At 47.1% G+C, this 12,180-nt stretch overlaps 2 protein-coding genes across 2 annotated transcripts; one reads left to right on the top strand and one right to left on the bottom strand.

Annotated features, from left to right (window-relative positions):
• Window positions 1-1,042: 1,042 nt before the first annotated feature.
• On the top strand, window positions 1,043-5,270 carry LOC133893332 (5-formyltetrahydrofolate cyclo-ligase, mitochondrial-like). The gene is made up of 7 exons (XM_062334329.1): window positions 1,043-1,407; window positions 2,025-2,162; window positions 2,226-2,387; window positions 2,522-2,563; window positions 2,641-2,686; window positions 3,593-3,663; window positions 4,902-5,270. The coding sequence occupies exons 1-7, from the start codon at window positions 1,116-1,118 to the stop codon at window positions 5,033-5,035; spliced, it is 885 nt and encodes a 294-aa protein (XP_062190313.1). The 5' UTR covers window positions 1,043-1,115; the 3' UTR covers window positions 5,036-5,270.
• A 4,153-nt stretch (window positions 5,271-9,423) lies between these two features.
• LOC133893509 (protein BZR1 homolog 1-like) lies at window positions 9,424-10,794 on the bottom strand. The gene is made up of 2 exons (XM_062334536.1): window positions 10,524-10,794; window positions 9,424-10,392 (listed from the first exon to the last, which is right to left on the bottom strand). The coding sequence occupies exons 1-2, from the start codon at window positions 10,773-10,775 to the stop codon at window positions 9,679-9,681; spliced, it is 966 nt and encodes a 321-aa protein (XP_062190520.1). The 5' UTR covers window positions 10,776-10,794; the 3' UTR covers window positions 9,424-9,678.
• Window positions 10,795-12,180: the final 1,386 nt, after the last annotated feature.

Genomic DNA, 12,180 nt, shown 5'->3' with positions numbered 1-12,180 from the left:
TATCCAATCTCCTCCACCTATCTATGACTTCATGAAATGATTTAACATGGAGCAAAATAAGTACAAGAAGCGGTGGGTCAACCTGAGCATACGGTGCAGAAGGGAAGTGTACGTATATTGGGAATACGAGCAACAACAGAAAAAACTACGACTAAAGTGTCAGCAGGAGCAGCTCATGAGGAATATAGCGAAGGTGCACGTCGTGGCTAAAGCACACGAATCAGAGAGAGAAAGGAAACGGGAGGGGTCCCGTCGCACTAAGGCACATAGCCTCAAAACACTACGAAAGAGCAAATATCTTAGGTACATTCAGTAGAGAGCATCTATTGTAACCTGATATTTTTTCATTCCCTAATGCATGTTAGAAGCAGCAACAACACGATATTAGGTTAGTCTTTAGACATATTGTACATGCCAACGTTTGTTATTGTTATATATTTATTGTTAGAGTCGTTTCACATAGCGATGATAAAACCTCATGTTCCATATAATATTTATCAGCGTATGTAACCTTCATACCGGGTTCTATACTAATATTGTTTCACAACTACAATTGTTTAAAAAAATAGATTTTGTATTCTCCTAACATAACTTCTCTAAAAAAAATACTCATATAATTTTACATCAAAGAACTAAAGAAATGTCGATAAATTTACATTGAACCAAAAATTTCAAAACAATAACCACTATCGATAACTATTTACATAACTAATATTTCTCGCCTACGCACTATTCTTCAAATTGCCGTATAAAAAAAGTTAAATTTAAGAAATAAAAATTATATGCACATATCACCCGTTCAGCCACGCGAGATCAATTACTCGCCCACTGAACGAGCGACACGAAAATCTCTTTCGCTAAACAGGCGAAATCTTCCTCTCTCCGATTAATTAATTCGTTAACCATTAGAGCTCATAAAATCTCGACTTTATTCTCGCCTATTGAATAATCGACATACATTATGCCTGAGATTTTTTTAAACTGTTCTGTATTCTTCATAATATTAAAAAATAAAATATATATTAAAAAAAGTTCGCGCGGCCGCAGCCGCACGCCACGCGCCGCACCGATGGCGGCGAAAGCGCACTGGCACGGCGGCAGGACACGAGGGCGAGATGATTAAAAATGCCGTGGCCTCGGTGGTGATGATGCGCCTCCACCACCTGCCCCGCGCGGCGCCCGCTCCCAGTCCCACCTACCGCCGCCTGTACCACCACCACGCGCTCCTTCCGCTCCCGCTCCCTCTCCCGCGGCTGCGAGCGGCCGCGTCCGCATCGGCCTCGCTGCACCCCGTCGCTGCCATGTCGACGGCAGTGGAGCAGGCGGTCGCCGACCGGAAGCGCGCGCTACGCGCCGAGGTGCGCAGGGCGCTCAAGGCCATCTCCCCCGAACAGCGCGCCAGCGAAGGTGATGCCTCCCGCCTGACTCGAGCGTGTAGGGGAGTGCTTGCGTTTGGTGACGGTCTGTAACGCGATTGTTCAAGCGTTGGTCACCACCTGTTCGTCGATTTGTCAACTAGGAACTGTTCTGGCGCTTTTACGCAGACACAGAATGGAGATTTAGTACTTCGGGTTTGCTTGACTACAGTCGAGTAAAAAAAATTACTAATTAGCCTGAGATAAGAAAGAGTGGTGAAAATTTGTGCAACTTCGCAGTTGATTCTTCATAGCTTTTCAAATTCTCGAGACTAGTTACTATTAGGTCACGCACCTTAGGAGTATCCCGGCCTGATGAGAAGTGTTATTTAACTGCAGATTTGAAATTAGCGATTAAAGGTTATAGTTGCGATTAAGTGCTTATAATGAGAAAATCAGATAACACACTCGGAGAAACAAGGATTAGTGTGCTCTACCGTAGCTTATATTGCTGCAGCAAAGTGGATTTTCCTTGCTTTTATTTGTTTTAGTCTTTAGAAACCTGAGGTGAAAAAAGGACGGGTGTACTACACTGCTACCTATGCTTCCACTATTGGAACAAAGCAGACGTTCGTTGTCCTGATATGTCAAACTTTCTTGTTTTTCCAGATCTGGCTATTCAAAGCACAATTTTGAACTCTTCTTGGTTCAAAGCAAGCAAACGGTTGTGCGCTTATATAAGCTGTGCACAATTGCGAGAAGTTGATACATCAAAAATACTAGCAGAATGTCTATCTTCAAATCCTGGTGAGTCCATATATAGGTATGCTCATTACTATTTCTATCATTAATGATTTGGTTCTTTTTAAGGACAAGAGGAACAGGTAAAGCATCTTTATGTTCCTCGAGTGGAGGATAAGAACCGCAATATGCGGATGCTCAAAATCACCACCATGGATGATTTAGTTAAAAATTCAATGAACATTCTGGAGCCATCACCACAGGATGCTAGCGGGAATGATCGTGAAGATGGTATGAACTATGGAGTTTATTTCCATGTTATGTGGAAGCTTTTCCCCTCATCTTATTGATTTAAGTTATTTCGTCAATGGGGTAGTTAACTTGATGTCTATACATTACCTCTGATCCACTTTTGATCCTTGCAGTATTATCAGCCTCTTCCCCTATTGATCTGTTTTTATTGCCTGGTAGGTCCTTTATCATTTACTACATATGTGCTCCATCACTAAAACATTCGATTGCTTAATGCTTGTTATTCATGCAGGACAAGCTTTTGATAGAACTGGTCGAAGACTAGGGCGTGGTGGAGGGTAGGACTACACACTATTCTAGCAGCCTGTACTGAATTGCTATTTTTCAGGGCTAGTAAAAAGAATTATTGATGTCCTAACATGAGAAATTGGAACACAAAATGCAATTTTTTATTAAGATAGTTAGACATGGAATAGAAAGTTTTGTCTTACATAGTCTAGAAAAAAAGCAGAGTACTCTAATATAGTCTTCTGTCAATCCAACAACATCTTGGCTCACCAAATGTGGTCCTGAATAAATGCATTTTGTTTAAGAGACATGCATTCTGAATGATATTGAAATTTGAGTGCCATTGATTCTGGTACTAGAGGAGCCAGTTGTGATAACAATAGTCTCCACATAGGACAGTAAATATATGTTTCAGATACATAAGTTCCTGGAAACGGCGATTCACACTCATGCAAACTCTCAGTCTAGTAAAGAAATCAAATGTTTGTCATGACATCTGTGGACCAACTAACTTGCAATCTGAAATCTTGTGCTTGCCTGTGGATTAAGAACCAAGATGCATAAACATGAATCCTGTACAATCTGATTAAAAAGTTGAAAAAGCAATTGCATGTTATTGGTGCTGCTGCAAGCCTATAAGCTTACTGTTTCATTCTTGATTCTGTAGACTGGTAGTATGGTACAGCTCCTTAATGCCTATTTGTTTTCTTTGTTGCAGAAATACCATCATGCTTGTCAGTTTTTTTTTTACTTTATTTCTGTTGCCTTGCTGTTACACTGCCCACCAAATAGACCACGGTTCTGTGAAAGTTTGTATACTTCTCAATTGTATGTCAAGGAGAACATGAACCTCAAAGATATAAAATGTTATGCCCTTATTACACAATTAATGTTTTTAATTGAAAAACTTTTTCCCCACTATCTAATTTGCTTGCTTCTTTTTCCAAATATAAAAGGTACTACGACACATTCTTGCTGAAATATCACGAACTTGCTAAAGAGAAAGGGTGGAGTCAGCCTCTCTTAGGTATTGCACACATTCTAATATATTGTTTGTTTATATTTTGCTTCGACTGTCTTAATAACTAAGGATCTTTTTTCTTCTGATACTGTTCTGCAGCAAGTTATTGTATTTTAGTTTCTTATATTTGGTTGAAATAGGCGTTTGAATCTTTGCTGTTAGGATCATTTGGTATGTCTAGTGCAAAAAAGGACCAAAGTGGTCTGTTTTTGGACGTTTGTCCCACAGTACTGAGCCAGATTTCAGAATTAGTCCCAGTAAGGTCAATTGGAGGATAGTTTAGATTCCATTGGTGAGATGTAGTCATCTAGCTGACCTATTGTTTCAGCATTAGATCCCAATAATATTTACCACAAGCTAGTTTATATTCCATTGGTACTTTTAAACTTGTAGCTCACATATTGTTTTATGTGGGGCTTTTGATGCATTGAATTGTTTTTCATGGTCTAATTGGTACTATGGAGTGGCAAATCAATGTTTGGGGCTGTTGCGTTTACAAGCAAATTTCTGCTTGAACTATAGGATTTTCTAAGATCAATCAAACTCTTGCTCTTTTGTACGACTTAGTACTCATGTTTCTGGTCTACTGTGGGCTTCTGTTCCATATTTCCAAATGCCCATATGCCCATAGAAATGATTGTGGGGATGATAAATGCTAAGCTTCTACTTACACCAGCTATCAAGAGCGGTCTACTGACAGCGAAGTTTGTTTAGATTGCTGATTCTTATAATGGTTGATGTGATTACGGCCATCTAGGTGAATTGGATGTGACCCAGCCACACGTGCCAACAGTGCATGTCCTACTGATTTAAGGATCTTGTCGACCTATACCTTTCACTACTGTCAAGCAAAGTATGCAAATTGGATCAGAATTTTGAGCAAGGTTTAACCAAGAAAGTATATGTTGCTGTTCAAGAACCAAATAGTATAGCTTGCATCAACGAGAAGGTTAGTACGCCTTCCTGGCTTCCTGCACACATCGGATCACAATTTTTTGTCATAGAAAATGGTGAATCAACAAGTCGACTGGAAAATTCACTATGGGTTCTAATTGCACCGAAACCTTTAATTTCCAGAATAGAGAGATTTACAATTTTCAGTTACTTCTGCGATTTACATTCCCACCAAATCTGTATATCGAAATGGAAGTACTCTTGAGTTCTTCCATGGTTCCATCATTGTATGTTGTATGCCATTTTGGTTGATAAAATGAGATCTAATGCTCCCCTTTTGTATTTTGAAGTTGCTCTTTCATACTCGGTGCAAATTATGGAGGAAGGAATCATCCCAGTCAACTCAACGGATGTTCCTATTGATTCGCTGGTCTCATCCTCTGGTGTTATTCCAATTAGTCCCGCCGCGTCGGAAAGGATGTAATGAAGCCTATTGCTTTCTTGCTATACTTTGACAGAAAGCACCTCTTTCCTGATCTCTGATTGCACTAGCGATGCATCAGGGAATTTGTATTTTGCGCTTGGCCTCCTGTTGTTTCATTTTTTTTAATAAATTAGACACTGGATGTCTATTCTGTATTTCGGCTAATTTTAGATGCATACTGTAAATTTGTCTTTTGATCAAACAGTGAATAAATTTGATGTAGTATTCGGAGTTCTGTTGTCGTTATGTATCTAGAAAGTTTACATCTTCAGAAAAGAGCCAGCCTTCACAAAAAGGGAAAAATAGAAGTTTGTTGAATTTTTGTAGAGGAAAAAAAACGTGATTTAATTGTGAAGTTGTACTGGATCCCGTTTGCCCATGAATCTGTATCAAACTATCGAAGATTGGGCCCGAGGTAGTTGGGCTGCCTCGACTTTAAGCTACATGGGACGGTCCAGTTTCCGTATAGTTTTGGAAAGAATCAAGTACAACGAAATTTGCCTCTTATGGGTTCAATACATCTCTCTCTCTCTCTCTCTCTCTCTCTCTCTCTCTCTCTAAAAGAAAAAAATGAGTTCAATATATGCACTCCTGACTAAGGTTTAGTGTTCTGTTCACTTCAGATGCAAACTTTTGTATGATTCGAACGGACTGAAAAAAATCAATCTACCAAACCGTCACTTCCCAATGACCATGGTCCAGATCAACCAGTCTAGAGAAAAACCAAATATTGCAAAAGTCTTCTTTTGGAACTATTAGGCTCTTCATTTCGCAATGGCAATATAATGCAGATCTGAATTTAATCATCTTTACTAACAGAAGAACATTAATGGAACCGTTCAAGTGTTCAACAATGGAACTTTAGGAAGAGTTACAAAATCTCAAGATCCTAGACGATCTCTCCTTCCTCTACTTTAGCCACCGGGGCATCGTGGCTTGAGCACGTCGAGGGGAGAGATGAAGGGGTTGTTGAACTCGACGGTCCTCACCATCTTATCCAGCTCCAGCCGGGCCTTCACCCTCTGCCGCTGGATCTCCTGTCTGCGCCTGGCTTCGGCGTCGTCGACAATCTCCACCGGCGGACTCCTGTCGACCACAGCACGAGATCGTGCAGTGATCGTCATGTGATGCTGTGCCCTTTGCTCGGACCGCGAGCTCGCCGAGCCGCTCCTTCTCGTGGCCTCCTGCACACGCTCCCGCTCGCACTCCTGCTTCTTGGCTGCGCGGTAGGCGACCTCGCGGTGATCACAGCGGTGAGCATCTGCACCCCCCGCAGCGGCTGACGGTCTGATCCTGCTGGAAGAGCCGCCCGAGGTAGACGAACCACCCCTCCTGGCGTCGCCGCGAGAGACACTTTCCCTCCTCCTCTTCCTATCCGGGGACGCGTCGCGATCGTCGTCACGACGTCGTCGGCGCCTGACGGGGGGCGACCTTGGCGGCTCCCCGTGGCGGGGGCGATAGCGGCGCTGTCTCTGAGCCTTGTCCGCGGCGTCCTCTACTGGGCTCGCGACGCAGGCGGGGTTGACGACGCGCGGGCGAGAAGATGAGCACGGCAGCGGGACGACGTCGGGGCTGCGCGGGCGCACAACGGCAGAGCGGTGGGAGTGGGAGAAAACCACCGCGGCGCCGGCGGCCATGCCTGCGTCGTTTGCCTTGCTTACTTGCTCAGTTGCTCTAGGGTTCGGAAGGCTTGGACTGAAACGAGCGCGCGTGCCCGTATGCCCTGCGTGCTCTACGTGCGCGTTTGGCGGGAGGCGGGCACCGGCCAGAAGAACAACTGGAGTGGGAGGCCACCCTCTGGTTAAAAAGGCGCGCGCGCGGCGGTTGTCGCGTTCGTTTCCCACTCGGACACGAATCCGTAGGCGCGACGGTTCGATCGTCCATGGTGCGGATCCAGATGGGAACGCGGATTCGGCCCTGCCCGTTTGGTTTCTTCCCGGCGAATTTTTTATTTTTCTATTTTTAAATAAAAATTGTAAATATATATCTGTTTTGAAAATTTATAGATATAGACTCATGTCGCCCTTCCAACGGACGATAAGTTTAAAAAAGTTACAATTCAAAACACTAGTTTAATTATCATGAATTTTTTTATGGTGTATAGATTTTCAACTCAAACAATTACTTATGTAATGAGAAATAAAAAAACAATTTGTCTTTTCTATTACCCATCGCAAAAGTCATATTTTTGTCTAATTGTTTTTTTAAGCTAGATTATAGCATCTTCTGTATTACAAAATTTGTTGTTGACAATTTCAATAGTATTTTAAATTTTAAATGTATTGTAATACAATATTTTTTATTTTTAAACCTGACGTCATGGGAAGGACGACAAATAGCCTATGGCTCTTCCAACAGGTGACATGCTACTGTCGCCTTTCAAACTGACCTGAGGAGTGTAGACCTGAAATTTTTCAAAACAACACATATATTTAGAATTATTTTATATCTATCTATCTATCTTCCCGGCTACGCCTGTCTCATCACGCGGCCTATCTGTCAAGCCTTGCAGACACCACATTCGTGGGCCTAACCCTGGCCATGAAAGAATCGGCCCATCGGGAGTTTGCAAATCCCACGGAGCATGCCTGCACAGGCCACCCGCGCCGCCGCCGCCGCCGCCGCCGCGGCGGCCCGCGACAAGCCACAAGAGCTCGGCCGCGTGCAGCAGGGGGCAAGGGGAGGAGGGATGCTCGGGGAAGGGAACGGCAGCTCGCATGGCGTTGGCGAAGCACGCTGGCCGTGCGAGGGATACGTCCGAGCTCAGCGGTCAGCGCCAGCCATCTGTGTTCAACGGGCGCCCGGTTATGACTGGGACGGTAGAGCACGCCGATCCTGTGCATGCATCTCAGGATATTTCCCTGATGCGTTTGGCGTGTTGCGGCTTTTCGTTGGTTGGTGAACTAGATTACCATCGCATACTTATTCTTCTCTTGAAATTTGCAGCTCAGCAACAGAGCTTCGATTGGAGATGTACTACTAACGTGCTGGCACATTTTAGTTAGCCACAATGTGTAGTATATACAGTAGGATCCTATCTTACTGGTTTCGTTAAAAAAAAAGGTGAGACGGGACACCACATCCTACAGGTATGACCTAGGTGTACATTGACACCCTCGAGTATCAACCCATTGAGGTAGGTACAGTTCCTCGACAAGGCTACTATTGACTATGTGCTTAACACGAACGATCAGTTAGACCAACACACGAGGACAGCGACCAACAGGAACTGCAGTCGCCGGCTGCTGCGCAAGGCGTCGCCGGCACAACGCAGCGCCGTCTCAGCCATACAACCTTGGCTCGGCTACCGATCCCTGCCTCGGCACGCGCACGGCGATGCGTGCTACGGGGGGCACCTGTGTGGGATAGGAGCCGAGCCGAGCAACCGCGACGCAACGAACGGGCTCCGTCTGATTCGAGTTCGAGGTGCCGCCGACCCGCTTGAACACTGGGAAGCTACCGGACGTGCGTGCCCTGCCCATTGCGCGACTGTGCAGCGGCACTGTTGGAGATACCCAGCCCGGCCCCGCCACGCTGCAGGGTTCGTCAATACTGCGAGCACGTACAGAGACCGGCGGATATTTGGATGGTGGATGCGCCTATACAACCGGTCGGGAGTGGGACCGATCGGACTGGCCGGAGCTCGAAATGCACTGCACCGTGTCTTCCAAACACGCATCAAGGAGAGATCGCGGAAAGGAAGACATGGCTCGTGTTTCCAATGATTTTGCAGCTGGATAGAACCGGATCAACCGAACCTGCTTGATGCGCGCAGTGGGAGTGCCGGTACCGGCGAGCTGCATTTTCCTATTGGTGCGTGTGCTGCCCGCGCAACGGATGATTGGTTTGGTGTGGAGGCAGAAGCATCTACAGGGTACCGGCAAGGCTGATTGTGATTGAGTACCGTTCATCTGCCATTGGAAGAAACTGTGTGCAAACCAGCCATTTGGCATCTCATATTCTCATCAGCACGTCGTGAATGAACATTGATCTCCAATAAGGCATCCTCGTGCCCGGAGAGAGAGTTCGCAAACATGGCGATGGTGGTGGTGGAGAATCTGTAACAGGGTAGCTCACGTTTCCAAAGTCGATGCTCCCATTGTAATATGTGAGAAAGAAAGCACGCAAAAGTAAAGAACTGCAGTCTCAGTGTCTCACTGTACTTGCGTTTACCGACACGTCCAAGAGAGACAAGACCGAGTCACAAAGTTCGGCCCCGTCTTTTTACCCTTGCTCTATCCTTTCGTCACTTGGACACACTCGTATTCTCACAAGATCACGCATTTTGAGGAGAGTTACACAAGACAGAACAAAAAGCTAGAAGGAACTGGCAGCTACTCCTAGTAGTAGTACATCCAAATGAGTGATGAAACAATCAACGATGGATATAGATGAACGATTGTTACGCTTCCTCAATTTCTCAAGTCCATGAATGATGAAACAACATCACCTAAACCTACAGCGAAATGCCCGATCGAATCGCAGCACGAATGCATCGCACGCTACACATTTGCCGCTGATCTCACAACAACCGCGATCAGCTGGTACGCGAGGTCCATGAAAGGAACCGTCTTTTTGCTCATGGCGTTACAGGACGGCAAAGATCCGAGCTTGTGCGATGGCTCAGCGAGCGATGGCCGTCATCACTTGGCACCGACGCCGAGGGTGAGCTCAAGCTCCTCGGCGGCGACCTCGTGGATCCTCTCGCCTTCCCACGGCGTCACCCTGCTGCCCTTGTCGAACTCGAACTCCGGGCCGCCTCTTCCCTTCTCCGCCGGCGCCGTTCCGTCAAGCTCCATGGAGTTGGAGGCGGAGGCGCCGCCCGGGTTGACGAGGTTGTACGTGGGCGACGCCGGCGCCGTCGTGGCCACCATCTGGAAGCTGATCCACCGGCCGGAGTCCACCGTGGAGACGTCGGACTCGTCGCACTCGGGGATCGTGTCCGGGTGCTCGCGCCGGCGCGCGCGGGTGGGGCTGGCCGGTGCGGAGACCGCGAAGAACGGGTGCCGGAACGGGTCGACCACGGCGTCCCAGTCGGGCTTCCGGACCTTGGGCGGCCGCGACGCCGTCGGCGACGAGAGCGGCGGCGTAACGGGCGCGCTGCTGGAGACGCGGAGCGGCGGGAGGTTGGGGAGGCCCCGGAGGAACGGGAGCAGGTAGGAGGGGCTCGCGTTGTTGGTGCCGTTACTGTAGGTGTCGAGGCGCGTGGGGCTCGGGAAGCTCGACGACGCTGGGCTGGCGTGGTAGGACGGCACGGGGCTCGGGAAGCTCGACGACGGCGCGCTCAGGAGCTGCGAGGACGAGCAGGGGCTCGTCCCCGCCGACGCAATCCCCGCGCCCGGCGGCGGCTTGCATCCCTTCCAAGAACCAAGAACGCACGGGAAGTCAGCTCAGCTCCGTCCAGATCTGCGCACGCATGACGCATCCAAGATCCAAGAAACGGGGAGAAGGAGGCGCAGCAGGCCCAGAGACGAGACCAAGCTCTCACCTTTCGGTAGGTGGTGCCGTCGTCCTCGACGACCCAGCCGGCCTCGCGGCAGAGCGCCTTGAGCACCTCGTTGTTGTCGCAGTGCTTGGGGAGCTTGTAGTTGCCGAGCGCGCGGAGGCCGGTGAAGATCTTGGCGGCGATGGCCCGGCGCCGCCGCTCCCGCCGCTTGTTGTTCTCCCGCTCTTTCCACGTCGGTGTCCGCCCCGCCCCGGCCGCAGCAGCGGCCGCCGCCGCCCCCGCCCCCGACGTCATGCCGCTCCCCTCCCCCTCCCCCTCCTCTCCGCCCTCTCCCCCCCCCCCCCCCCCCACCTGCCTTCTCTTTCTTTAATGGTGTGAGGTGGGCACTCCACAGTATTGACCAGTGGGAGCGGCGACTGACGAGAGGGAGGGAGGTGGCTGGAGGCTGTAGTAGGGTGGTGGTGATGTCATGGCGTGCGAGCTATAGCTGCTTTTACTTTGAGCTTCCCCTCTCGTGGGCGCCGGGCTAGCTGGGCGGCGGGCCCGGGAGGTGGTGAGCCTGCCTGCCTTCCTGGGCTAGCTCACAAGGTGGGTACGGTAACTTTAGGTAGTGTTTGCCTGGTCGAATAAAGGTGAATGGTGGGGAGGTTTTGGATGGATAGAATAGTTTTAGTGGTATGATATTGTTTTGTACTTTTGTTAGATACGTAGTATGTTACGAGAATATGTTTGTTAGATATATTGAATGATATAAGAATGTGTTTAGTTGTTTAAAATTTTATATTATATCTATATATAACTTAATTATTTTATAAAAATAATAATTTTTATATTGATTATTATCAACAAACTATACTAATTAGTACTTAATTATTACTAATCTAGTTAATTATAACTTAAGTTATCAATAATCTTCACTAAATACATATAATAATAATAATTAGTTATAGTTAATAACATCTAATTATAATAAAATTTAACTAAAAATCTTTAATAACTATTGATAATCACTAATCATCACTAACCACAACTGAATAGCGGAGTTAACAAACACTATACAGGGTTGTTCGCCAATTTTTTTTGAATAGTGTGATATATGATATTAAGAATATTTTAAAATCTGCACCACTCTATTCTGAATAAGATGATACAATTTAAACAACCAAACACAAAAATATAAACATATTCATAATTATCCCGTATATATACTATCTCATTTAAGAAAACCAAACACTACCTTCGTTTATTGCAGCTTGAATTGGCTAGATTCTACCACTGCCACGTACCACCGGCGACGGTGTGGTGGTGGTGGGTGTGTCCTACTTTTCCCTCCTCTGCCTCGCTGCCTGCCAGGCTCGGCTTTTGGGGACGGCGAGGTGAGCGTGGTGTGCGTGAGCGAGGTAAGTGTAGGGCCAGCGCGCGGTGGTGCCTGCCATGGCATGGCATGGCATGTGTGGGTGCCTCGGGATTTGCAGCGGCGAGTTTTACGGTGATGCCATCGTCGTAGGAGCATTGTAGGTACGAACGGGAGTGTGGGCAGGACGTTTCTTTTGCAAAGTTGGCATTGGCACTTTATGGGGTGATGTAGTAGACTAGCAGCGTGTAGTCTCACCAAGATATTTGACGAGCTCAGTGGCCGGGTGGAGTAAAACGTGGAAAAGTTAACAAGGGTAACTATTTGGTGCAGCAGGGCAGCAAG

The sequence above is a fragment of the Phragmites australis genome, chromosome 15 (genome assembly GCF_958298935.1).
Source record: "Phragmites australis chromosome 15, lpPhrAust1.1, whole genome shotgun sequence".
NCBI classification, from domain to species: domain Eukaryota; kingdom Viridiplantae; phylum Streptophyta; class Magnoliopsida; order Poales; family Poaceae; genus Phragmites; species Phragmites australis.
This window is presented reverse-complemented; position numbering and strand designations above follow the sequence as displayed.